Raw genomic sequence first — 26,283 nt, 5'->3', positions numbered from 1 at the left:
ATATATTATTAATATACTAATATATATATATTAGACAGTTATATATAGTATACGATACAGTTTACGATATACAGTGTACACTTTGTGCTTTGCCCTGCCTTAGGTTTACGCTGTACTTTCCCAAACTTTCCATTTGGGGGCGGCAAAACCCCACAGACTTTCTGTCACTTGCAAACGCATAAAATTAATAGAAGAAGAAAAAAAGCCATTCGATTGGTTATTGCTAGGGGACAAACAGCCTCTCACCAACCACTGTTACATCTTCAGCTTAGGTAGAAAGGCAGCTGTATACCATCCTTGGTGCGGCACAGTGTGAGGTCTATTTTGTCGCAGCTAAATCTGAGTAGCACTTTAGTCTTTTTTATTTTTTTGCGGTGCTTTACGCGACGGAGGTGTTGTAATATATTATAATGTAGACGTTAGCCGTGGTTTGTTTATCTGGCGGGGTGGACAGAGCCGAGTCTCCGTCTAGGTGAGTGAACGACCCTGCTAATGCGAGCAAGCTAGCTATGAAAGCTCTCTCTCTCTTTCTAGATATATAAATATACATACACGCACTTATATATGTTTTTGTATTCAGGCTATCCTGCTATATGCTGCTGTCAGGGTATATCTTCCTTCCATCTATAGCTGCTGCCATTGCTGCTGTCGGACTGGTTTTGTGTCTGCTGATGCTGGGCCTCTGGCACAGATTGCAGGCTGCCGTTCACAACAACTGTCATGTTGTTGCTAATGTAGGCGAGCCCGCTGTTTGTGTTGTGCTCTACAGACACAGTTGCACTGATGTTACTGAGGTTTACATTCATCTTCACCACGTGCAACTACTGAGTATCGATTAGAGCTGCAGGGGTGACAATTTTGATCGTTTTCCCCATTTACTCGGATATTAAATAAAAATAATAATAATATTTAAAAAATACCTGAAAAAAAACTGCTGTTTACTACTGCACATTCCTGGATTTTTATGTGGCCAGACCTTCCAAACCCCATTTAATATACAATATGTCAAAGTAAAAGATGTGCCATTTTTGCTTTCACAAGAAATAATTAAATGATAATAAAAATAAATAAATACAACTTATGCTACTTTCTCTTTATTAAGAATTTGAGTAAATTGCTTTTTAAAGTTGCAAAAAAGGCTCCAGACATGCCGGACTATATGCACTCACCAGCTACATTACACCTTCCTAGTACCAGGTTTGACCCCCTTGTGCCCTCAGCAGTGCATTAATTCTTTGTGGCATAAATAGCTGGAAACGTTCCTTTGATTTTGTCCATAGTGACATGATGGCATCACACAGCTGCAGGTGTTTCATTTGCACATGTATGATGTGAATCGCCTGTTCCATCACATCCCAAAGGTACTGTACTGGACTGATTACTGTAAATGACATTTGAGTACTTGTTGTCATGGTCAAGAAACGGGTTTGAGGGGATTTGACCTTTTTCGCATGGCACATTAGCTCATTAGAAGCACCTTTTAGAACATAGTCAGCAACAATACTAAGTGTGGTGTTTAAAAGACGTTCACATAGTATGACGGATCCAAAGTGTGCCAAAAAAAATGTCCCCCACATCTTTATAGCACCAATTTTTTACACTAAATTCAACAATCTTCTGTTGTCCTGTTTAGTTTTGGTGAACCTCATTTTCGTGTTCTTGGCTGTCAATAGTGGTCCTAGGTGGGGTCATCTGATCTTCTGCTTCAAGGTTCAACGTGTTATGCAGTCATAGGTCCCATTTGGCACCAACAGCTATGCTTCAGAGTCACTTAAATCTCCTTTATTCCACATTCTGATGCTCGGTTTGAACTTCCTCAGGCCGTCTTGTCCATGTCTACATGCCTAAATGTACTGAGTTGATGCTGTGTGTTTGGCTGATTAGATATTTGTGTTAACTACCAGTTGAATGGGGGTAATAATGAAGTGGCTTGTGAGTATAGATTTAAACTTAACAATTAAGTGATGTTTTTATTTTAAAAAGTAATATTATTTGTTTTAGTAATACTTAAAATTACTAAATTGTATTAAAAAACTATTTCTATACAGTGATGTTTTATTTAAGAAATGCAAGTAATTAAAGCAAAAATTAAGGGTCCATTCTCAGTGTGCTTGCAGTAAAGCCATCAAGTTTCTACATCACATCTGTAATCCTTCTGAAATGCTTGTGAGGTTTCAAATCCTGCAAACCTTGATCTCAAATGTCAGGTGCCTACTTTCAACTGTCCAACTAAAGCACAGTTTGTTTATTGATATATCCTTATACTGTTTTTCTTTTTTAGAATACTTGTTTAACTTGTCTGTGAGGCCCAGAACATCAAACTGGCTGAAATGGATGAGCAAAGTGTTGAGGTCAGTTTCACTGTTAGACTGCTATGATGTATTACATTATATATTGTATTGTATAGTGTATTACTTACCAAATTCATGTAATGTGCATGGTTTAATCTTCATAATCTGTGGTGTTGAGTTCTGTGGCTGTAGTCGGTTTAAAACGTTCTTCTGTCCCTGTGCAGAGCATTGCTGAGGTGTTTCGATGCTTCATTTGCATGGAGAAACTGAGGGATGCTCGCCTCTGTCCACATTGCTCCAAACTCTGCTGCTTCAGCTGTATACGAGTGAGTCTGTTTAGACATAGCAGCGATCAGAAAATGTTCTCCTCACTCCACAACTCTGCATTCAGTTTTTACAAGTATCTTAGTTTTTATCTAATCAATTTTGTGATGTGACCAAAATTACTGCGACTATGTGCAATGAACGTACAGTCTTGTTGCTTTTCTAATAGTTGTTTCAAAGACAAGGGCCACAAAACAACATACGTACTTGACAACCTTGGTTTTATAGAGGAATATAAACCAAATGCAACCAGTTGCCAACAATTTTTGTCGAGTCTCCTGTTACAGAAACACATGTTGCAAATGCTTATTAGCGCAGACTGACTCAGATTGCTTGCAGCATGTTGCTAGTCCGTTTTTATAGACAGCAGATTTTGCAAAACTTCGCCAACCTGTCCGTGAGTGATCATAGAATCAGACTTAAACCACAATTATTTGAGAGGTTGCCTCCAAGCAGCCAAACTGTGCAGACACCTTGTGATTAAAAGTGGTCACCTGCTGGTTGAGGGTGTTTCACGCTCAGCCTCTGGGCAACCAACTGGTTTCATGCAACTACTTGAAATCAATCACTGAATGTGGGGAATAAATAAATAAAATAATGGAAGTCACCAGGCATTAGGCTGTTTTTTTTTTGTTTTTTTTGTTTTTTTTTCCCCCAACTTGAAATGAGGTTGATGTCCTATTTTTACTCTAATGTGATTGAGCCATTAATGATAAAGCGGTGAGACAGATAAGTCTGTTAAATCACACAGTTGGGATTTATGTAGAGCTTTTCCAGTCTTACTATCCAAACCCTTAAAGAACACATAAACATTCAGACAGCACTTTTTAAAAAATAATAAACTACACACTGTCCTGCACACCTGTGTATCTTTCAGCCCACCGTTATGTGTGTAAGATCTTTGTGTTTTTTATACATGTTATTTTTATCTTTGTAAAATTTGATGGTGACTGGTTTTGGGATCGGTCACGTGCTGCCACCACTACTTCTTTCATGTTTTATAGCTACATTGATAAATACTGAGATGACTTATCAAGTCAATAACCACCAACAGTAACCACAGTTGTTACTGTTCCCTTTCAATAATATTTGGTCAACAGTGCAGCAGTGTGATGCCGATGATTCACATGAGTCAGTCTTTGCTTATCCTCACACTCAGTAGGATCAGTTTGTGTAGTTTAGTTTTTCTTGGTCTTTATAAGGAATGTACAAATAAGAAGAAAATATAAAATGATTCCAGCTCTGTCCTGAATCATGAATCTTTGGCAGACTATTTGTGCTGCTTGTATTTAAGCTGAAATCTCTCCTGTGTAACAGCGATGGCTGACGGAGCAGAGAGCACAGTGTCCACACTGTCGGTAAGCACCTGCTAACACACATCTACTTCATATAACTAATCACATTTGGTGGAATATTTCATGGTCCATGTGAATTTTGTTTGAACTCATAAGGTACCTGGTAAGACCAGAGTAATGACTAAAAACAGTGTGTAAGAGCTATACAACTCACAATGTAACAGCGTGGAATACATATGAATTCGATGTGAGTTAATTCAGCAAGACATAAGCATATTATGTCTTTAGTATATCCTATGGGCAAGGAGAACACCAATAAAACTGATGAAACGTAGCGAAACAGACAAAAAGCCTCAAGATAACTTTCTGATCTGCTTCATAATGTTAGAATAGCTGTGCAGTTATTAAAATATGTGTGTGCATTCTTTTGTACAGGGCTCCACTTCAGCTGAGGGAGCTTGTCAACTGTCGCTGGGCGGAGGAGGTCACCCAGCAGCTGGACACCCTGCAGCTTTGCAGCCTCACCAAGCATGAGGACAACGATAAAGACAAGTGAGTTCTTGACAAGTGTCTTTCAGTCCAAGTCCTGTTTTCTGAGTTGAAAGTGTTCTTGTCATTTTTATATCCCTGTCTTCCTTAAATTTCTCTTCAGAAATCAAATCTTAATGCCAGAACTATGAAAAGTTATTTTAAGAAGTTTTGTTCATTCTGTGTCACCATTGTTTTATATTTGTCAGGTTTTTTTTGTTTTTTTTTTGTTTTTTTTTTGGTTGGGGTTACTTATACATGCTCTGTGATGCTCAACTCAGAGAATAACAATCAAATTTGGTACAGTTGTGGGAAACAAACAGTGGTTGTCTTGTTGCTCTGCAGATGTGAGAACCATCACGAGAAGCTGAGTGTTTTCTGTTGGACCTGTAAGAAATGCATCTGTCACCAGTGTGCCCTGTGGGGAGGCATGGTAATGCTTCACTTATATAATAGTTGGCAAAGTCAGAAACGCTCTCATTAATGAGTTTTCCGTTACATAAAAGTCAGATGGCGTCCGGTGAATTTTGCTGTTTTGGTTGCTTCCATCCAGCACGGCGGCCACACCTTTAAGCCCCTGGTGGAGATTTATGAGCAGCATGTGACCAAGGTGAAGGAGGAGGTTGCCAAGCTGCGCCGCCGCCTCATGGAGCTCATCAGTCTGGTGCAGGAAGTGGTGAGGACTGCTTTTTCTCTTATGAACAACAAATGCTCAATAGTTTCATATTTACTGTCCTGTCAGATCAAACTCCTTCTGTTTCGTGCACTGATCACTTTTCACCTTCACCTCTTCAGTAAATCTTTTTAACTGCAGATTCATATCATAGTACATATTTGAATTCTTCTTGACATTCATGGGACTTGAGGGATGTTCTCTCCCTCAACTATGAAGAATTATTAATGGGTTGGCGAGTTATCTTGAGGCAAACTCAGTTTTCAGTATTACAAAGGTGTCCTTTCTTAGCTGTCTAGATCAGCGGTCCCCAACCCCCGGGCCTCGGACCGGTACCGGTCCGTGAGTCGTTTGGTGCTGGGCCGCGAGAGTTGAGGCTCAGGTGTGAAATGTGTGGTTTTCAGGGTTTTTATCGGGTTTCAGCGTTATTTTGTTATCGTTTTTATCGTTAACTCGGTCTTCCTGGGTCATTTCACGTGTGTTATGAATAAATCTTCTTTTTTTCGGTACCGGTACTAGTTTTATTTTGTTGTATTTATCCGCGACACCTTAAAGGCCGGTCCGTGAAAATATTGTCGGGCATAAAACGGTCTGTGGCGCAAAAAAGGTTGGGGACCGCTGGTCTAGATTACCACGATGAGTTATGCTGCTTTAAGTAGAGTTTAGATTCTCTTTTGAAGGAATAGGTTTTATATGTATTGCTGTATCTCACATGCCACTGTTATGATAAGCCAATGTGTTACACTGTCTGCCATAGGAATTTATACACATTCATTTTTTGATGCAGAAAATGCATAAATGTTTTTATTTTCTGACATTAATATAAAAAATAACTAGCATTTTTGTTTTGCACAAAGAAATAAAATCAGCTCCATAATCCATAGAGCCCAATTAATGACCCACTTGTAGAGGAAAGCTTAAGTCAAAGAGCCTGTGGAAATTGTTTTAACTTAGGACCTCTGAGGCCCACTTTAAAGTTTCAGGTTATTAACGTCAACTGGGTACAGCATGAAATGTCCCGACAAAGCACTTTGCAGTGTTTCTTGGTCATTATTTGTGTGATTACACTGCTACATTATTGTAGTTCGGTGGTGGGATTCAGGAGCACCTGAGGGTCACTCTGGCCTTCTCAATTTGAGCAGTAACATTAAAGCAAACAGCAGTGAACTCAGGGAACTGTTATCATGATACTCCTGAAAGATACACATAGATGAGTTGTATGAAGACTGCCTGTCTCTCTATCTCTCTTATGAAAGCATCCACTCTCTAACTGCTTCTTCACACGTATCGTGTCACCTGACATGATGGACAGAGTGAGACGAAAGGTGAAACAAAGAATAGATAATAATAAAATATAACACAATAAATTAAAATGCCCATAAATGCTGAAATAAGTGCAAGTCAGTTACAAGGCAAAAACACTCAGTCTGTTTGCGTCATAGCTTGTGTTCAGTTTCAGTGTCTGTGGAGTCTGCTTTTGCTTTTTGTTTGAATATAATACGTCCTGCGAGAGGATGCTGTGATGCTGCCTGACTTTGTTGGTTTGTGTGTCTACTGAATGATGTATCCTGAGAGTTTTTAGGATGCTTCTATAGCCTCGGGATACCTTCATGTTTGTCTGTTAGACCAAAAACTTTGGACTGCATTAATCTGAATTCCATATCCCAGATTATCATAGTGGTCAAATTTTAGCTCTAGGTATATTGTGATTATACTTCCATTCGAAAATGAAATATCATCTTGATAAATCATATAAGTTGAATTATTTTGTTACCCCCAATTTCCTATGCTTCACATCCAACGATAGATGTGACATTGTGATATAGCGACCACAACAATAAAGTATCTACTGTACATTATAAAGCGCCTTGAGGCAACTTTTGTTGTGATTTGGCGCTATATAGATAAAATTGAATTGAATTGAACAACAGTCCTAATCAACACACAGGATTAGACTTCAAAATGATATCAAATCTGCAGCCTACAGTATGGGCGTGCTGTATTGCTGACATCCAGCAGATGGCACTGTTGTTTTAATAAAAGCTTGTCAGTGAAGTTGACACAGTGAACGGATATTTAACACAGTGTGTTTGTGTGTTTTGTTTGATGGTTCAGGAGAGGAACGTTGAGGCAGTTAGGGGTGCAAAAGACGAGAGGGTCCGAGAGATACGTAACGCCGTGGAAATGATGATCGCTCGTCTGGATAACCAGCTCAAGAATAAGCTCATCACCCTCATGGGTAGGATTCACACTGTGCACACACTCACTGTCAAAAGCAGATGTCCAGATAAATGTTTTTTTTTTTCTTTTTTTAGCTTTTTATATACATTTTAACCTTCAATTTAATTAATTACACATCATTTCAGTGCATTGCTTTTATCTGAAAAAGAGCTGACCTCAAATCTTATTTTAAAAACATATTTGACCACTTTCAAGCTCATTGTTTCCATGTCTGAAAACCTTGCCTACTTTTATGTAAAAATACTGAAAGAACTCTGGTAAGCGGAATTGAATGACTGGCTTTTAGGCTGCAGGAGAGGACACATTATTCTCATTTTCACCTGCATATTTTTGACTTCACCAGAGTAGCTTTGCACGATTAACTGTTCAAAAAAATGTCCTGCAGCCCATTAGATGGTTCAAACTCTGTTTAGAACAAGGTCAAACAATTGTCTTCCGATTGGCTGAAAAGCAGGTGGGTGGGGCTTGGGCACTCACAGACAGAACTGCATGTCTGAGATGACCAGAATGTTTTACTGACGGGGTGACATAAAATCTTTTTACCATTAAAATATCATTAAACATGAATTAAGGAGCATTCAGCAGTATTTTGCAAAAAATAAGAGATGAAACTGCTGAAAAAACATATTTAGAGTTATCTGAAGAGAATGGTACGTTAGGGTCACCCTTACTAACTGTAGTCATTAATTAATATTCAGCAGTTAAATAAATTAATCCCAGTTCTGTCGCCACCTGGTTATGCATTCCCAATAGAATAAGCATCATTTTAACAGGTTAAAGACATATGGCAGTGTTTAGTTTTCTTGTTGTTGCAAGACTGGCTTTAAATGTGTCTAAAGGTCGAGACCTTCACCCAACAAAACACGCAGACTCCCCACTGAAAGCAGTGAGAGGCGCCCTTTATAGCTGCGGGTAATATACATATGAAATATTTATCTGGACTGAGTGGATCCGTGCACTCGGCGCCCACATACACAACCTGCACTCCCACACACTCTCACTCAGCAGCTTCCATCAGGGCTGACATTCAGCACAAGAGTACTGAAAATAGAACTGCGTTCCTCCCCAATAGGCCAGAAGACGTCCTTGACCCAGGAGACGGAGCTGCTGGAGTCTTTGCTGCAGGAGGTGGAGCATCAGGTTGGTCGTCTGCAGCAGATCAAAGCCTCCATTCATTTTTTTCCTACTGCATATTGTTAGTTGTGTAATATTAAAGCTGAGAAACCCCACACACAATACAGCAATACATGCTGTCTCATTGATTCAACACTATTCCAGTCTTTAAGGTCAAGGTATATTTTAAATCCTCTCTTATAGCAAGTGTCTGGTGCAATATTTTAAAAGTTTCAACTGTGCTGTTAACTGTTTTTAAAAAGGAAACTACTAATTTGAGGTCTATCCAAACAATACATCTGCAAGTTATAAAACCAAAAGTATGATGTAATGGCTGCAGAGCTGGTGAGAATTCACTGTAAGTGCTTTATTTTACACTGTGGGAACTTCTTTTATTCATTATTGAGTAGCAGAGCATGTTGCACGACAAATCGGGCGAGCAGGCATGTTGCATTTGCACGATTGTTTCTTACAATGTGATGTGATGAATCATGAGCTTTTCTGCACTAAGAGTAGCAGCCAGAAAATATTACAGCACATTAAATCCAGAAATACTGGCAGCGTTGAGGGATGGGTCATCTCATTTACCATCTCGAAGTTATTTTGTAAAATGACTCCAAAAAAGTTGCACTTTACTATTTTTCATAGATATTCATAGCATAAATGTAACATTTTACTAAATTACAATTACAATTTTTTTTTTTTTTTACAAAAGAATCAGATTTTGAGGGGGTCAGGTGGGAGACTGTTTTTTGTTTTAAGAAATGAACTTTTATATTCTGACTTTGCTTCTTTTGTTACTGAATTAAGTAAAACATTTAGTTGAATTTCAGTTAACTGTTTATTTTTTCTGAGCAAAAATCAACACATCATCGATTGTTCAGCTGCTTGCTGGCAGTAACGAGATGATTTTCCTGAATTGTGTGTATGCTGAACAGCTTCACTCCTGCAGTAAGAGCGAACTGATCTCAAAGAGCCCAGAGATCCTCCTCATGTTCCAGCAGGTCCACCGGAAACCCATGCAGTCCTTCGTCACCACGCCCGTCCCTCCAGACTTCACCAGGTAATATCCTCAGCTGCAACACCAGACGCTTTTCACGGTCCAGGGAGGATGCAACGAAATGCCTTAGCTACTAGGGATAACAAAAATTATCATCAATAATAAATGCTATGTGGCAGGAGATTCCCATTTGTTTTTTTTTTGTTTTTTTAATCAATCGATTAAATTTTATGGCTCATAATACTAAAGGAAATAACCTGACAGTGACTGTAAACTACAGGTTAATTATTGTGCTTTTATGTGCAGTCATCTTTCCTCTTTGTGCTTTCAGTGAGCTGGTTCCTGCCTATGACTCCAGCACTTTTGTTCTAGTCAACTTCAGGTAAATCATCTCTGAGGCTGCATTTGGTCATAGAGAAGACAAACAAGGAACTCTCACTCTGACATACTGTCAGCTTCTTCCTATCTTCAAACACCATCCTTAAATTTTGTTGAGGATTTTATAAACTATGGAAAAATGTAAGGTACTTTTTAAAAAATTTATTTAGCCTTTATTTAACTAAGTTCCTTGAGATTAAAATCTCTTTACACACTATTACAATGTTACAAGTTAAACTCAAATATAAATGCAAAATAAAATGAGTCGGAGTAAAAATAACCAGTTAAAAGCTTCAAATGGGAAATCTATCAAAACATCCTGATAGGGTTTCAGCTCGTTTGATATGTGTTTGTTTGTAGCACCCTGAGGCAGCGGGCTGACCCGGTCTACAGCCCTCCCCTGCAGATCTCTGGCCTCTGCTGGAGACTCAAAGTCTACCCAGTGAGTTTAAAACGGCTGATGTATGCCTTTTAAAACCTGGCTGCAGTTCTAGCTGACATCGATTGGTTATTGTGACTGTAGTAATTTAGACAGAAATCACGTTGTCTTTGCTAAAGCAGCACATGTCTCTGTGTTTCTGCAGGACGGTAACGGTGTGGTTCGTGGAAACTATCTGTCTGTGTTCCTCGAACTGTCTGCAGGACTTCCCGAAACATCAAAGTATGTAATATTTTGTTGTACATTGACTGCTCTTTCAATAAATTCCTCCTCTGCTCTGTTTTCTTTCTGTGACAATTTTTTATTTTTTTTTACAGTCAAGCCTGGGGCTAAATTGACTTGTGTAAAAGATTTATTTTCAAGTCAAATTTGAATAATTTACAGTTAACATGCAGGAAGACACATAGATTAAAAATGTTCAGTTATAATGCAGCCAGTGTTTTTCATAAAACCGTCAAGGTTGTTTTAAAATGAAATGAAAATCTGGTCCTAATAGATGCACAGTATAACAAAAACCACTACATTACATGATATAGGATATTTGAAAAATGAGTTTGGCATCAGTGAGGAGATAATACTTTTTCTTTCATGTTTTAAAGACGTGTTACCGCTTCAACCAGGGGAGCAACAGGGGAACCCCTGGTTGAATATTTAACGAGAAAACTGCATCAAATTTTGTCATTTTTAGCCGATTAATACCAAAATCAGGTGATCCTACTTGGACTCAATAATACTTGTGGCTTGAAAAACTAATCACTTCTAGTTTGGTGTGTTAAATATCCGTTCACTGTCTTTTAGTTCTTTAAAGAAATACATCCTCAAAAGTCCTGGATGAGTTCTGCTTTTGCTGCATTTCCTGTGTGTTGATATGCTCTTTGATATGCGTAGATATGAGTACCGTGTGGAGATGGTCCATCAGGCCTCCAGTGACCCCACAAAGAACATAATTCGGGAGTTTGCCTCTGACTTTGAGGTCGGTGAATGCTGGGGCTACAACCGCTTCTTCAGGCTTGATCTTCTAGCCAGTGAGGGATACCTGAACATGCAGACAGACACACTGGTCCTCCGGTGAGAACACGCACGCCCAATTCTAATCATGTAGAATCAGGTTGAGTTGGAGATCTTTTATCCCAGTGTGACTGAGTATCATTGGTTTTCTTTGCTCAGCTATCAGGTTCGCTCACCTACGTTTTTCCAGAAGTGCCGAGATCAGTACTGGTACATCAGCCAGCTGGAGTCGGCCCAGAGTGGCTACATCCAGCAGATCAACAATCTCAAAGAGGTACTCTGTCTGTCCGTGTTTGTGTTCTGTATTTATAGGCATGTTTTGTTTTTTTACTGTTTGTTGAATTTAGGATTCACTGACTCTCGTCAGCCATTGTTTTAGAGCAAACAGATTCCAAAGTTTTCAAAGATGCCAAAGTCTCTGAGTCACTCTGACTCATCTAGTTGGAGTTGCTTCCATAATTAAGTGTCTGTTTATTTTGAGCTAAATAATATTCCCCGAATCTCTGTATTTCTGATTCCAGAGGCTCGCTATCGAGCTATTTCGCCGTCAGACCTCACGCAGCTCCTCGCCTCCTGACCTGAGGCTTGCTGCGGGCACCACGACCTCTGAAAGAGACCCTCGCTCGGTGAAGAGTGATGATGAGATTCAGACCACTTTGAGCAACACTAAGAAAGGAGAAGAAGAAGAGAGGACGCAACACGATGACTCTAATGTGAGGATGGAAAATACTGCTTGACTTTGAAAAAACAGCTGATTGCTTCTTAATGTTTTCTTATTCAAGAGGGTGTCTGTGCATAGCTGAGCTTATACAGGTTTTCTTAGGTGATGGGCATCATGTTTTCACTGGAGGTGTTATGACTATGTCAAAAACTACTAATTATCTAGTATTATTTAGGTATTTTATTTATTAAGCTATTAATTTATTGATGTTAAAATTGTCTTTTTATGGGGCATTTCATTGAATTTAATTAAAAATCAAATGAATAAGAGCTGGAGGTTTTGGGATCCAGCGTCTTCCTGTACGGGATACAGCTCATTAATTGCCTGGCTCCTCTGTTGTCCAGGAGCTGTCAGACGGTGACCTGGAGGTGGACTGTCTGACAGAAGAGGAGGTGAACCCTCTGGATGGCAGCAGCACTTCAGGGAGCTCCACAGCCACCAGCAACACTGAGGAGAATGACATAGACGAGGAGACAATGTGAGCACAAATGGCTTTATTGTGAAACTTTCTACAAAAAATGTGCTTGGTGGTAATTTGATAATGAAGGCTTTGGTTTCTTTGGTAAGCTGAAGAAATGGATACTAACAGAAGTATTTTCACAGGTCCGGGGAGAATGATGTCGACTTCATCGGCAACCTGGACACAGAAGAAGGAGAGCTTCCTGATGACTTGGCTGGAGCCACGGGTATAATTTAAAACATTCATAAAACTGTTTGATTTGAGTTTCCCACAGCTGACATGTTTTTGTTTTGTTTTTTTTAACACACAGCAGTGTTAAAAATGTCAGATGTCAGCTTTATCGTTATGTTCTTGAAGGATTATTTAACCTATGCAAACAGAAACAAACTTAGAACCATGATTTGTGAACACATGATTTATGCTGCTGAACAACAAAGAACTGTTTATTTTTTTACCCCTGCAAATTGTGTCCTGAAATAAGCTTTCATTAACTTGTTCTTAAGTATAAATCAGCAGGAGGAGAAATCAATAATGAATGACTATAAAGCAGAACACAATTTAAAGTAATATTAAATATGCACATTACTCAAGGTGTAATGTTGTACATTTACAGCAGATGTTCTAAATAAGGACATTTTCACACATTAAAGTTGATTATAAACCTCTATTTCTTACTTAGAAATATCAAATGGAAGCCCTTAAATCAAAATACAAGTGCAATTTAGCCAGTCTTAATTCATATTACATGAAAGCATGATTTTAAAAAAGGAAAAAAAAAAGATTTCTAAATGCTTAAGTTCTTCTTAGAGGGCTGTAACTTGTGGTTAATAGTATAAATGAATATATTTCAGTTATTTAAATAAAATATGGTGTTTGTTCTCATTGTAACTCAGTAGGGCAGTTAAACCGTTAAATCTGATTATTTTCATGACAAAAATGTTCATCTAAAAGTTGCTACAAAAGCCCAGTGGGTTTACTGAACAATTCCCTCCATTTACGGAGTGTAACCATCAAATATTTATTGTCCTTTCTCAAATAAAGGCCCTGTTGTCTCCTCAGTTGAGGCAAATAAAAGCCAGCCTCTGTTTGAGAATTTTAGGAATCTATTTGTGTTGTTTGACAACTGTAGAGGCAGATCACAGCAATATGATGGTGGACCTCAAAGCGGCTCCTTCAGGCGTGTTTGACTGTGTTGGTGTTGAAAGGCATGAAGAGGATGAGTCAGTGTTAGTGCACCATGCCCCTCGCAGCCTGCCGATATAGAAGCACTTGGTGTCCGTGTGTGTACATGTGTGGGGAGGGGGTGTTAGATGTCAGAGTTGAACATATCTTTGCTGCATATTGTTTACATCCCACATTGGAGTAATTTTTATTTTTTTATGATTAGGTTACAATTCAGCGAGAGACTCCAGCCTGTTTTGTAACTCTGTTTTTGATGCAGGTTTCTTTGTCTGGAAAACCTTTAGAGAATTTTCTCTCCCAGCAGCTGGAAACCAGCCAGTCAGAAACTCATGTGGGCTGTACAGATAATAACATGTCTCACTGCTGCTTGAAACCAGATCAGTGTTTCTGTTGAGCTTCACTTAAACTTGAATCCCAGATTCAGTAGGTCTAAAGATTTAAAAAAAGAAAAAAGGGGAAAAAAAGTATTTTAAAAAATTTAAGAAGTTCAGACAGCTAAAACCTCCTCAGGCTTTTTGTTGGCAAATTTAACCATATTAAAAACTTAAGGACACAATATATCCTATAGACGTTTACTTTTGAATCAAGTTTTTATTTCAGTGAACTGAAAGGTTTTTCACAATGCCTTTTAGTTTAGTTTTAGTTACCTATAGTAACAATGAAGAGCACCAGATCTCCAACATAAAGAAACAGCTCAAATAACACATAAACATGAATATTTGGAAGGAGAAATGGAGCAATAATCACTTAAATAACCCCTTATTCCTCTTTTAATTTAAGCACAGCCACACATGAACCATATAAACCCTGTTTTTGTGTCTGATCTGCAGGCGGTTCCAACTCCAGTGTGCGATCATTACACCGTAGTGCTGCAGCTGCTGCCGGTCGTAGTACTAGTGGCAGTGGAGCTTCCTCTGCTGCTGCTGCCGCCACCAGTGCTGTTGGGCCAGGTGGTAACAGCCTCCTGGAGATCGACCCGGTCATCCTGATCCAGCTGCTGGATCTGAAGGAGCGCAGCAGCGTGGAATCCCTGTGGGGTCTTCAGCCTCGGCCTCCGGTGTCTCTCCTCCACAGCCAAGGTCTGTAGGCACGCTAACAAAATATCAGTCCCACTAAACTGGGAGTCATTACTCAAACTCTGACACAGGGGTTCCTCAAAATAAAAAACACTTTGTAAGGTCACAGGTTAGCATGTAAACAGCACTGGTTTCAACATATTTAAGCATAGAAAACACATGTAGGATGTTCTGTAGGCTTTGGGGATAAACGCTGTGTTTGCACAAGATTACCAGAGAGCCTCATGCTGATTCTTATCAGTCTCATCCTTTTTCTCTTTTGATGGATTTGAACTTGCTTTCGATATGAATCGGTTTTGCTGCTTTCTATGGAGAAGAAATACATTAGACCAAACTTTTCATTTTCAGGGTGGGAAAATTAAACTTACAGGAATCAGGAAGAAGGGTGCAGCGAACGCCAAGAATTTTGTGAAAAGAACAAAGAAAAAGACCAAAATCAGTTTTCTTGGGACTAATATTGTCCCAGCACCTCTGCTAGGAGAAACATTGGAGCTAATTTGTTGTGGATTTTTTTTTTTTTTTTTCTTTAAAAATTGGTCAAAACCATTACCACCAGCATCCTTTTGTAACCACTTTCTCTTGACCTGATCGATTAAAAGTGTTGAAGAAAGGTGGAAAGAGAAAAACAGTTTTTAGGGCAACAAACTACCCTCTCACCTTGTAACAGCTGATGTTATTAAGTCTGAAACGACAGTGATCTGAAGGATTACAAAAATCTCATCTTACGTACTTTTACAGGTCATTAAAAAAACAATATAAAGTAAAATAAGATGTTTGCCACATTGAGACCTTTAGTTCAGCAGTTTATTGCGTGAAATAGGAAACAGACTGTTAATTAACATTTATGTGATCTGCACCACTTGTTGTGAGTTATAGGACGCTATCCTCTGCTAAAGGAGGTAATAAAGGAAGTATTGAAGTGTTTTCCTGAGTATCTGGAGAATTTAAACCGAACTTAGCATAACTGCCATGCAGTTTGTGAAAAGACTTTAGGTACATTTGATGTTTAACTTTTTCTCAGTACCAACAGGGAAGCTTCTGATTGGTCCCCGAACCACCATGCAGCTTGCGACCATAGCCCCAAACATAGTTTTAAGCTGTATATTTGGAGCTTCACCTTATCTGCTTCTCTAACTTGTTTCTTGTGTCTTCAGCTCATCCTCACTCGAGGAAGGAACGAGAGCGGCGTCCGCAGGTGGTGCGACGATCAGCTCCGGACTCGGGGGTCCTCATCCGCCTCAAGGCTCAGATGGCTGAGGTCCGCAGCAAGATGGCTGATGTGAAGAGCCAAGTGCTGGAGGTGCGGGGGTCAGCGGAGCCCAGGCCTGGCCCATCTGGGGCCTTCAGCACTGAAGAGCTCCCATCTCATCACGGCGATTCAGAGATGGCAGCTTGTCATAAACCCAGTGAGCTTGACCTGGTGGGGAGAGCAGCTGCGACTCGAGCCAGACCCTGCCGCCCCGGTGAGGACTGCTGTTGCAGGCTGTTCAGTGTTAATGTGTAAACAGTGACAGTTTCAACCAAACAGGGAATCTGAGTTATCTGGTTACCCACGCTACAGTTGGTCCGTTTGATTATCTCAATCTCTTCTTGAGGAAATGAATTTATTGAATTCTTTTTGAAAAGAAAAAAACATTGTAGAAATGAAGAGCTGTGTGAAAACTATGCTGCTTCTTTTTGCATGGCATATTATTCTGGTGGACAAAGTACACAGCAAATGTGCAAACCGGAATAGAGAGGACAATCTGTGTGGGTTGCCACACTGTCAGTTGTCAAGGGTACTCATATGTAGGGCTGTCCCAAATACTTTTGTTTAAAAAAAAATTTTTGGGGGGGTGCTTTGCAAAAGCAAATGAACATAACAGAGAGAGAGCATCGTATCTGTGCTGGGAGATCACAGAAAATGTACATGATGACCTACAGATATTTTTTTCTTTAGCTTTTGAACAGTAAATCTATTGAGTAGGTATAGCTGTTCATCACTGTAAAAATCCACCATGTTGCCCTGCAATCTTGAAAACAGTGACAAGTTGGACATTGCCGTTCTACCTAATCAGGTTTTATGTATCTTTTTAGAAAGCGGCCACATGCGAAGTAGAATGACTTGGCTAAACAACAACAGCAGTTGGTTATAAGCTAATGTTTTCCAAGTTATACTCGAGTGTCGCAAAAATCGCACTTGCCTGCAGAGTGCAGATTGATGCACTACAGATGGCCAGCATTTTTAAGCGGACTTGGTCAGAAACATAAAATACTGCAAAATATTAAATTGACACATATCGTTTTTACCCATCAGCTGCAAAAGGCTGATGAGCTATTGCTGTGGGCTGGGTGGGCGGTGTGGACACCCGAGTTTGTGAACGTGATAACTCAAGAAAGAAGTCGCCTAATATTTTCAAATATTGATACCACAGGTACATCTACTAAAAATCTCAGACAACTTCAAAGCCTGGCGACTTTAACCTCAAGGTCAGAGGTCAAGTTTTCTGAAAATATTCTGAATGCAATGACATTAGAACAAGGCGACATAGGATTTTACCACAAGTGTATCTACTAGAAGGCTAAGGGACAGCACTGGGCGCCACCAGTATTTTTTATTACTCATTTATTGCCAAGTGTTTATATGATTCCAATATGTTACATGTTACATGGTCTAAATTTTACTGTTTTTGAACAGGATGTTTGCATTATATTCTCAGATATACGTATACTCTCAGAATCCACTAAGCTAAAACCTAACAGGTTAACATGCTCTTGCTGAGACTGAAGCAAGTTGACAAGTTGGCATAGCCTCAGTTTCTTTTTTTTCTGTGTCTTTTGGGAATTGGTCAGACGGCCCGGTGGCGCTAGTGTCCGGCAGCCTCGCCTCTGTCAGTGCGCCCCAGGGCAGCTGTGGCTACAATGTAGCTTGCCATCGCCAGTGTGTGAATGTGTATGTGACTGGGTGGATGACTGAATGTAGTGTAAAGCGCTTTGGGGTCCTTAGGGACTAGTAAAGAGCTATACAAATACAGGCCATTTACCATTTAATTACAACATTGAAAGTCAATATTTGCTGCTTCTTTGGATCCAACTAACCTTACATCATTTGTAGCTTTATTTATAGCTTATAAGGGAAATAAACTCTTTTAAACCCTAATCATTGCATAAAACTTGTAATATTGCCTGCTAGCTCTGGGAAACATCAGTGGATGATATTTAGGCTAATTTTTCATTGGAAAAATGCGCCCAGAGAAATTTTGGACTTTTTGAGATTCTATTCTGTCAGGACAGATTATGCTGTTTTTGTTTTGGCACAGTCTTAGGAAGAGATGGATTAGTTTACTTTCCATATTCCCCTATTACACTAAGCCAGGAAGGCCTGCCTCACTATCTTTAGATTAAACTCCAGATAACAAGGCTCACGGGACTTCTGCTGGCACAATCAATATGGTTTTTATTATTATTATTATTATTATTATTATTATTATTATTATTATTATTATTATTATTATTATTACATTTGTCTGTGTTCTGTGTGCAGCCAGGAAGTCTCTGTCTCCTGTCCTGGACAGCAGCTCTCTGGTTGTGAAGAGGAGGAGTCCAGAGGAGATGGAAAAAGACCTGAGAGGAGCAGAAGCTGCTCTGGAGCTCAGCCTGCATCCTAAAGATGGGATGGGAGGAGCAGAGGGTAAGTGTATTCTTGTTGTTGTTGTTGTTGTTTTTGTTTTTTATTCTCCTTTAAACCTGCATAAAATCACAGCCAAGGTGTAACATTGTCCTAAAAAACCGAATTCAAATCTGTGAGAATGACGTGAACAGTAGATGTTGTAAAACCGAAACACTGATCTTTAAAGTGCAATAAAGACAAACGGCAGAGTCAGGTGATCATTTGTTTGTTACTTCGTCACTTCAGGTGAACATTTACAACTGTTTAGACAAAATATGGATAGAGAAGGGTTGATTTATTTATTTTTTTGATTTTGTTTTAGAGAATCAACAGTGATTGTGCTGAAAATTTAGGGTGCAGAGCTTGACTGCTTGAGTGCACTTTACTCAGTCAAGTATCCACCTGATGGATCCTGAAGTTTCTGCAGTTGATTTTTATATTTACTCTCCCCTGTACTGCTTCATTAAGACTTAAAATAGTTTGTGATTCTTTAGTTGCTTTTATGTTTTAACATTGACACAAAAACAGTAAAACTTTTCTTTTATAAGAATTTAAAAAAAAAATCTGATTCCTGACTTTTATAGGTGACTTTATTAGATTAGCCTTCAGACGTGGAGTTCATGATCTCCCCTTTATGAGTCATGTAATCATCATAAATTATATATTGTGGTTTAAGAGGTTGAGCTTTTAAAACTTTTCATATCAGTATTATGGTGTGGCCTGCAGTTAGTTCACCTTTAAGACACTCTGAATATCATGGTAACAAAAAACCCCTTAAAGGGTTTTAAATGAGGTTTTTCATTTGGGGAAAAAAAAATCATCGTAACTCTCTCCCCAATACAGACAGTATGTGATGACCTCCCCTGTACCCATAATGATTAGTTTTGACACCTCAGTATATATTAATAAAGACCTAGTTTAATGACCATTAGAATAGTTTGTTTTTTTTCAGGGGTAACTGTATAGGCGGAGACCACCTGCAGTAAACCCAGTCACTTTGTTCTATAAGCAGATACTGTTTGGTTCAGAAAAGGGAAACAAGGGTTACTGCTAGTAGGCTTTTCACGAGGTATAGAGTTAAGGCAGCAAATCACAATGGTTTTTATTATCCACTGAACATTCTGTAGCACCACCATCTGATCAAAATAAATAGATATCCAAAGACGTTATACACTCTCCTAAACCTGCAGTATGAAGGGATTCACTTACCCCAACACTGGCGATCACGATGAGTGGTTACACAAAGCTGGTTATGAACTTTTTTATTTATCCCAGGGTTTCCTGATCTGCGTATGAACGTTCACGTAAAAATGGTTGGCGTTGCCAGCATCTGAACAATCACACTGTTAAGTGTATCAGCAAGTAAAGCCATAATACAGAATAAAAGTAACACAGCTGCTCCAGATGAGTCAGCGATGTGAGATAACCAATCACTCTACATTAATTTAATATATACAGCTCTGAATAAAAGAGCTACTATGTTAATGAAATTGAACTTATTTGAAGCTTGGAAAGAAAGTGGGCCAACTGTGTAAATATGTGTAAAGATACCGAAGATTAATTATTTTATTAAATAAATTTTTAAGTTGGTTTTGCATGCACACTGGATGTAAGGTCAGCAAATACAAAGAAGTGCTCTGCTCGTAGAACAATAAAAATTATTCACAGCCAACAGAAAAATAATGAAACATTAAAATTGTCTCCGAGAATTTGTATTTCTTGCTGATCATCAGGGAAATGGAAAGAAATTAGATATTACTGTCTGCACACAGTGGTACGAGGGATTTTCCAGGAATGGTGATGCTGTTTTTCAAGGAATTAATCAGCAGGCGTTGATTTCATATCTGTTGATCTCTAATTATGTTCGCAGTCTAAGTTACCAAGCTGATATACCCTGATAAGAAGTGTGAACCTCCTCCGTGGTACAGAAAACCCAGGATGAACCTGGACGAGACAAAATCCTGCTTCATTGCAGAGGCATTTATAACTTATTCATAGTGGAATTTTCAAACTGAACGTCCCACGATCTTTGACGTTGATTCCCAAGAAACACTTTTCATGCTCCAAAGAAGATAAACTCTCCTGATTTTAATGAATCACGAGCAAGCCATGCCGAAAAAGGTCGAACTTAGAGATTTCTGCACACTCCTCAAGACAATGCTTACGCTAGTGCTTCTTTTATTCAGGCTCTAAGGAAACTTATTATGACAGTGTCTTCAGTGCTTCCAGATTTTATTTTCAGTTTAATGACTGATGGGTTCTGGGATTCGCCAGCAGGGCTTTTTTTTTAGAAAAATAATACACAATATTACTTTATGGTCACACCCACTCAGCTCCCTGTTTTATCTTTTCTTAGCACATTCCCACTTTTCCATCACGTGACTTGGCTTTTGTCTTCATTCCAGGAGTGCTGAAGGCTGACAGCCTCCAGGGACCCCTGGTGTCTCTCAGCACCGCATCAGAGCAGCCCTCCACCTCTAAGCAGCAATATACGATGGAGCAACAGCTCTACGGGGCCTCGGGGTCCAGGGAAGACATCTTCACCTTGGCAGCATCGAGCTACATGGCTTCAAGCAAGAACTGTGGCAGCAGGAGCCTGGGGTACGACCCAGAGACTCCTCACGCACAAGAAAAATTATATCTGCAAGAGACAGCCGTGTAATGGAACGCCAGGGTCCCATATGTCTTTCGTTTCTTCCCGCTGCAGGGCAGCTGCGTTGGACTGTGAATCTGAGAGCTCAGGAAACTCCCATCAGTCCTTGCCGGAGGTGCCGTCTGCACAGCTGCTGTCATGTGAAGGTTGGTTCACCTTCTAACTGTGAGCCTCAGGAGTGATTGTGTTTGATGATTTGGATTGGCTCTCTGTATACCAGGCAGGGTTTTGTGCGTCATGCTACAAGGCCGTGTCCCCGTCAGTCAGTCTAATTTAGTCTTGGTACAAGTTTGCAAAATTGAAGCTTGATGATACTTTCTTTAATTAAAAAAGAACATCTGGCACTCAGCATACTTTAAAAAAGGAATCATTCCCCTATTCTGACTGATGGTCTGTGAAATCCATCAATTCAATAAGAATTCTCCATCCATCCATCTTCATCCGCTTTATCCGAGGCCGGGTCACGGGGGCAGCAGCCTAAGCAGAGAAGCCCAGACCTCCCTCTCCCCAGCCACCTCCTCCAGCTTATCTGGGGGAACACCAAGGCGTTCCCAGGCCAGCCGAGAGATATAACCTCTCCAGCGTGTCCTGGGTCTGCCCCGGGGCCTCCTCCTGGTGGGACATGCCTGGAACACCAACCCCATGAGGCGCCCAGGAGGCATCCTTGTCAGATGCCCGAACCACCTCAGCTGGCTCCTTTCGATGTGGAGGAGCAGCGGCTCTACTCTGAGCCCCTCCCGGATGGCCGAACTTCTCACCCTATCTCTAAGAGACAGGCCAGCCACCCTTCGGAGGAAGCTCATTTCTGCCGCTTGTATCCGTGATCTCGTTCTTTTGGTCACTACCCACAGCTCGTGGCCATAGGTGAGGGTAGGGACGTAGATCGACGGGTAAATTGAGAGCTTCGCTTTTACACTCAGCTCCCTCTTCACCACAACGGACCGGTGCGGCATCCGCATCACTGCAGCCGCCACACCAATCCGTCTGTCGATCTCCGGCTCCCTTCTCCCATCACTCGCAAACAAGACCCCGAGATACTTGAACTCCTCCACTTGGGGCAGGAACTCATCCCCGACCCGGAGTGGGCACTCCACCCTTTTTCCGGCTGAGAACCATGGCCTCCGATTTGGAGGTGCTGATCCTCATTCCCGCTGCTTCACACTCTGCTGCGAACTGTTCTAATGCGAGCTGGAGGCCCTCACCCGATGAAGCCAACAGAACCACATTATCCGCGAAAAGCAGAGATGAGATTCTGAGGCCACCGAAGTGAAAGCCCTCCGCTACTTGGCTGCGCCTAGAAATCCTGTCCATAAAAATGATGAACAGAATCGGTGACAAAGGGCAGCCCTGGCGGAGCCCATCACCCACTGGGAACGAGTCCGACTTATTGCCAGCAATGCGAACCAAGCTCTTGCAGCAGTTGTATAGGGATCGAATGGCCCGTAGCAATGGGCCAGACACCCTATACTCCCGCAATAAGAATTCTGTAACACTGAATTATGAGCGTGCCTGAGAAGTTGGAACTTAAAGAGTTCTGCACACGTGTAACAGTCTCGTTCTTTCTCGTCTCGTCTGCAGATCAGCCGGCATCTGTCCTGGTGACGGCTACAAGCAGCGACAGTGACACTGAGGACGAGGCCCTGCAGAGCAACAACTCTCGCTACGACAACCACACTCCACCCTGCACAGGTAACCAGCACACACATCATGAAATGAGGCAGAGCCAAGGTGCATGATGTAGATACTAAAATCATTGTTCAGATTCTGCAGAATCTGTTAATGTTTCCCTTTTTTCTTTGGTGGTTATCATCTCTACACACTCCTCCCTCTCTTTCTGCTCTAGCGCTTTTTTGGTATGTGCGTGTATAGTATACATGTACAGTCATGTACAGAGTTCGCAGCTTCAGTCGTTCGCAGACTTTTCCTTAGACTCTAAATAATAATCGTTCATGTACACCCCTGCACATCCTTTACTATTTTTTATTTATTTATTCATTTTTTTTTTTTTTTTAAGGAGAAGGCAGATTGGGATGGTGTACCACCCCTGTATTCAGAAGCAGGAGGTTTAAAGGTAGCCAGTCCAGGGGTGTTATTTCTCCTTACTGCGTCTCTGGCAGATGGAGTCCAGCATTCCTGCATCATCAGTTTACCACCTGTAGCCATCTCGAGTGTTTTGCTCAGTTTTCTTGTGTTTTTCATTTTGTTCTTCTTAAAGCTCTATGATGCTGCCCAAATGCATATTTAGGGTTTAAACTATTTTAAAGGCATTTATAGGCATTTTCTTTGACCACATCCAAAATCCACAGTTTTCACAGTTCGCTGGTGCTCTTGGAACGTAATCCCCGCAGATTTTGGGGGGCGACTATATTTGATGAGTATTAGTACCACTTCTTTTTATTACTTTTTTTAAAACATGAGAGCAACTGGATGAGGTGAGTGGGATCCCACAGGGGTGGTGTGTGAGACAGCAGGCTGTTATCAAGCAAAAAGGATGCACATCATCAGAGAGACTAATGATTTCGACCCTGGCAGTTTTTGTTTTGTTTTTTTTTCCCTCATCTGTATATTTGTGGATTACCGATAGCTAAAATAATTTAATAGTCAGATGTTTGGGAATTTCCTGGTACTTTTTGTCTCCTGTTCAGATGCTGATTTTGTGTTGTAATAGTGTTATGAGTAACACACAGATTGGCATGTTTTCCCTCCTTACTTCTTCCAGGAGAGCAGCTCCTGTCTGATGACATGAGTCTACCTGCTGACAGGTGAGCGCAGAAGGGCGCCAGCTTCACGCCACAATAACGATGCAATAATGGCTGGAGAGGACACACATGCTAGTTACACACAGCTGTAGAGTAGAAACTATTTGTTATGCATGAACTGAAAACAAACACTTGCTTTTTCTTAGAGTTTCCTGAATGTCTTTATTATAGGACCATGGCAGAAGTTAATGAAATAACTGTTAAGGGCGTCACTTCATGTTGTGCAGAAACAACAGAGCTGCTCCCTTCAAGACAAACAACATCACAGTTTGCGTTTAAAGTTGTTTTTCTCTGTTCTGGGTTTGTCTTCATTCGGGGGTTTGACCCGTCGGTGCTGCTTTTTGCTCGTCAGTGTGGCTGTTATATAGCAGCACTGGGTTTACGTAAGTCAGTTAGTCTCATTATTTAATAGCCACGTACTAATGGCGACACTGCTGTTTGTTTAATGACTGAATTTCTAACAGTGTTAGGTGCATAGAAGCAGGACTGCAGTGCTTTTTAGTCACTTTATTTAATTCCTTGTGTATAAATGCTTTTCTAAGTCTGGCCTGTCTACAGCATATATATGTAAATAATATGTAGCCTGTCAATAAGAGTTTAGTGTTTCTACTGCTGTGCTGTTCATGCTGAGTTCAGTCTTCCTGCCCTTCAGGCCCAGCACCTTCTCCTCTTCCTTCACCCACTCGGCTCTCTTTATCCACCGCTCAAACGCTTCGTTTCAGGAACACAGTTTTTTTTTTTTTTTTTTTTTGTTCTTTTTCTCGAGGTGAACCATTAGCTTTCCTTGTAAGTCATGTAAATGTCTTCGCTCTTAATAACAGCCGCGTCAGACTTTATTTGACATTTGAAAAGGCTAAACGATCAACTGAGTAACGTGGTTTATGAAGCTGCCGCTGCAGTCTGTGGGCTGAAACTTCATAGCACACCGCAGCCTCCGCGGTGACCCTCAGACTCTCAGGCAGGTGTTTTCAGTTCAACATCTGCATAAACACCAGTGACTACAGGGCAACGGGCCTCTGCCCGCAGAGACTGACACACATACAGCACACCTGGCAGCTCATCAGTTATTATTAATTTAAAGGAGCAGTCTGAGTTTGGGTCTTCTCTTGATTCTGTAAAAATCTTTGTTAGCTTTACTGGACTCTATCCACACCTGCTCCTCTCCACTCCCACAGATTCAAACACCACTAAAACAACTGCCTTTTTTTTTATTTATTTTTTTTATTCCATGTTTTAAGTCTGCAGCAAGCAAGCATTGAAGGCAGTAGCTCTGTTTAAATTATTAGTAACACCTCTGTGTTCCTGATGTGGTGTGTCAGCACATCTGCTCTGGAGAGTTTCTGTATGTGGGCTGTACTCAGGCACAAAAGTGCAAAATTTAAAGGGCTAGTACACCCAAATTAAAAAGCTTACGTAGTGTTATCTATTAGTGAGATTGCTGTTCTTACATGGACACGATGGAGGGGCACGCAGGGCATTTACTTAGTACTCTCTCGATTAATCCTACGGATCATTTTCTCAGGATTTCATTTGGCTTATTTAATGGTTCCAAAGAGTGAAAAATGACTGTCGCAGAAAAAAACGATCGGCTAATCAGAAAGTTTGCCCATTAATTTCCTCTTTATCTAGATTTACTGAATAATTGCTGCACCTCTAGGTGAGTGCTAATTAGTTTGGGGAGCTCTGAAAAATGACTTTCCTTCTAGACCCTCTTACCATTGATAATTTAATTGGAAATATGTGGGGACCTTCTAATGAAAACTTCCCAGGATGGAAGGTTTTTGGGGGTTTTTTTGGGTGGGGGAGTAAACTAAACAAAAATAATCTGCATAGAATGAAAGTGCGTTTCTAATTTTGGGTGAACTGACCCTTTAAAGTCGAGGCACATTTAGTTTTCTGAGGAGTTGACAGCAGAGCTTAATAAGAATCGCTGTAATTATGTAACGTGTGCTCTGCTGCCCTGCTGGCTTTTCTTGATGGATTAATTATTTCTCACCTCACTTCTCTGAACAAACAGAGCGAACACGAGTGAAACGCTGTTGCTGCACTTCACTGGGAGAAAACATGTCGAGCACTCTGTCAGACCTTTCTCCTTCACCCCTCAGCTGTAACTCATTTTAAAAGCCACTTATTCTTCCCATAATCGGGAGTTTGTGTTGTAAATATGTTGGAGTATGTTCTTTTGAGGCTGTGCCTGAATGCACATGGCTTTAACAGCTGGACTGAAAGAAGATGGACTTCTTGTGCGTACCAAGTCTTTACACTAATAATTGAAAAAGTCCATTGCAGCTCATCTTGTAAATTCTGCCTTTTTGTCTGTTCCACTGTTGCGCACTTTCACATACATGACCGAAACATGGAAAAGCTCATATTCTTCACATGTTGTTTTGTCAAAAGCTGCTTTTGTTTTACATTTCCAGAAGTTGCAGTCTATAATTTTATGTGTATATTTTCTTTTTGTTGTGAGTGTAATAAATAAAATGTTTTATGATA

The 26,283-nt window shown here is 40.4% G+C and overlaps 1 protein-coding gene across 1 annotated transcript; it reads left to right on the top strand.

The window, feature by feature from the left end:
* The first annotated feature begins 222 nt into the window (after positions 1–222).
* Positions 223–26,283, top strand: trim37 (tripartite motif containing 37). The gene is made up of 25 exons (XM_042221426.1): positions 223–472; positions 2,282–2,351; positions 2,516–2,617; positions 3,933–3,973; positions 4,346–4,462; positions 4,784–4,871; positions 4,992–5,114; positions 7,227–7,350; positions 8,425–8,492; positions 9,404–9,528; positions 9,797–9,847; positions 10,204–10,285; positions 10,428–10,504; positions 11,171–11,350; positions 11,450–11,564; positions 11,812–12,003; positions 12,356–12,489; positions 12,615–12,697; positions 14,484–14,732; positions 15,884–16,192; positions 18,253–18,399; positions 20,784–20,979; positions 21,086–21,177; positions 22,610–22,720; positions 23,751–26,283. The coding sequence occupies exons 2-25, from the start codon at positions 2,331–2,333 to the stop codon at positions 23,795–23,797; spliced, it is 2,874 nt and encodes a 957-aa protein (XP_042077360.1). The 5' UTR covers positions 223–472; positions 2,282–2,330; the 3' UTR covers positions 23,798–26,283.

This window comes from Haplochromis burtoni, unplaced genomic scaffold (assembly GCF_018398535.1).
Source record: "Haplochromis burtoni strain Fernald_Lab_line unplaced genomic scaffold, NCSU_Asbu1 Contig_66, whole genome shotgun sequence".
NCBI lineage: Eukaryota > Metazoa > Chordata > Actinopteri > Cichliformes > Cichlidae > Haplochromis > Haplochromis burtoni.
The sequence above is the reverse complement of the archived record's forward strand: the minus strand, read 5'-3'. Positions and strand labels throughout refer to the sequence as shown.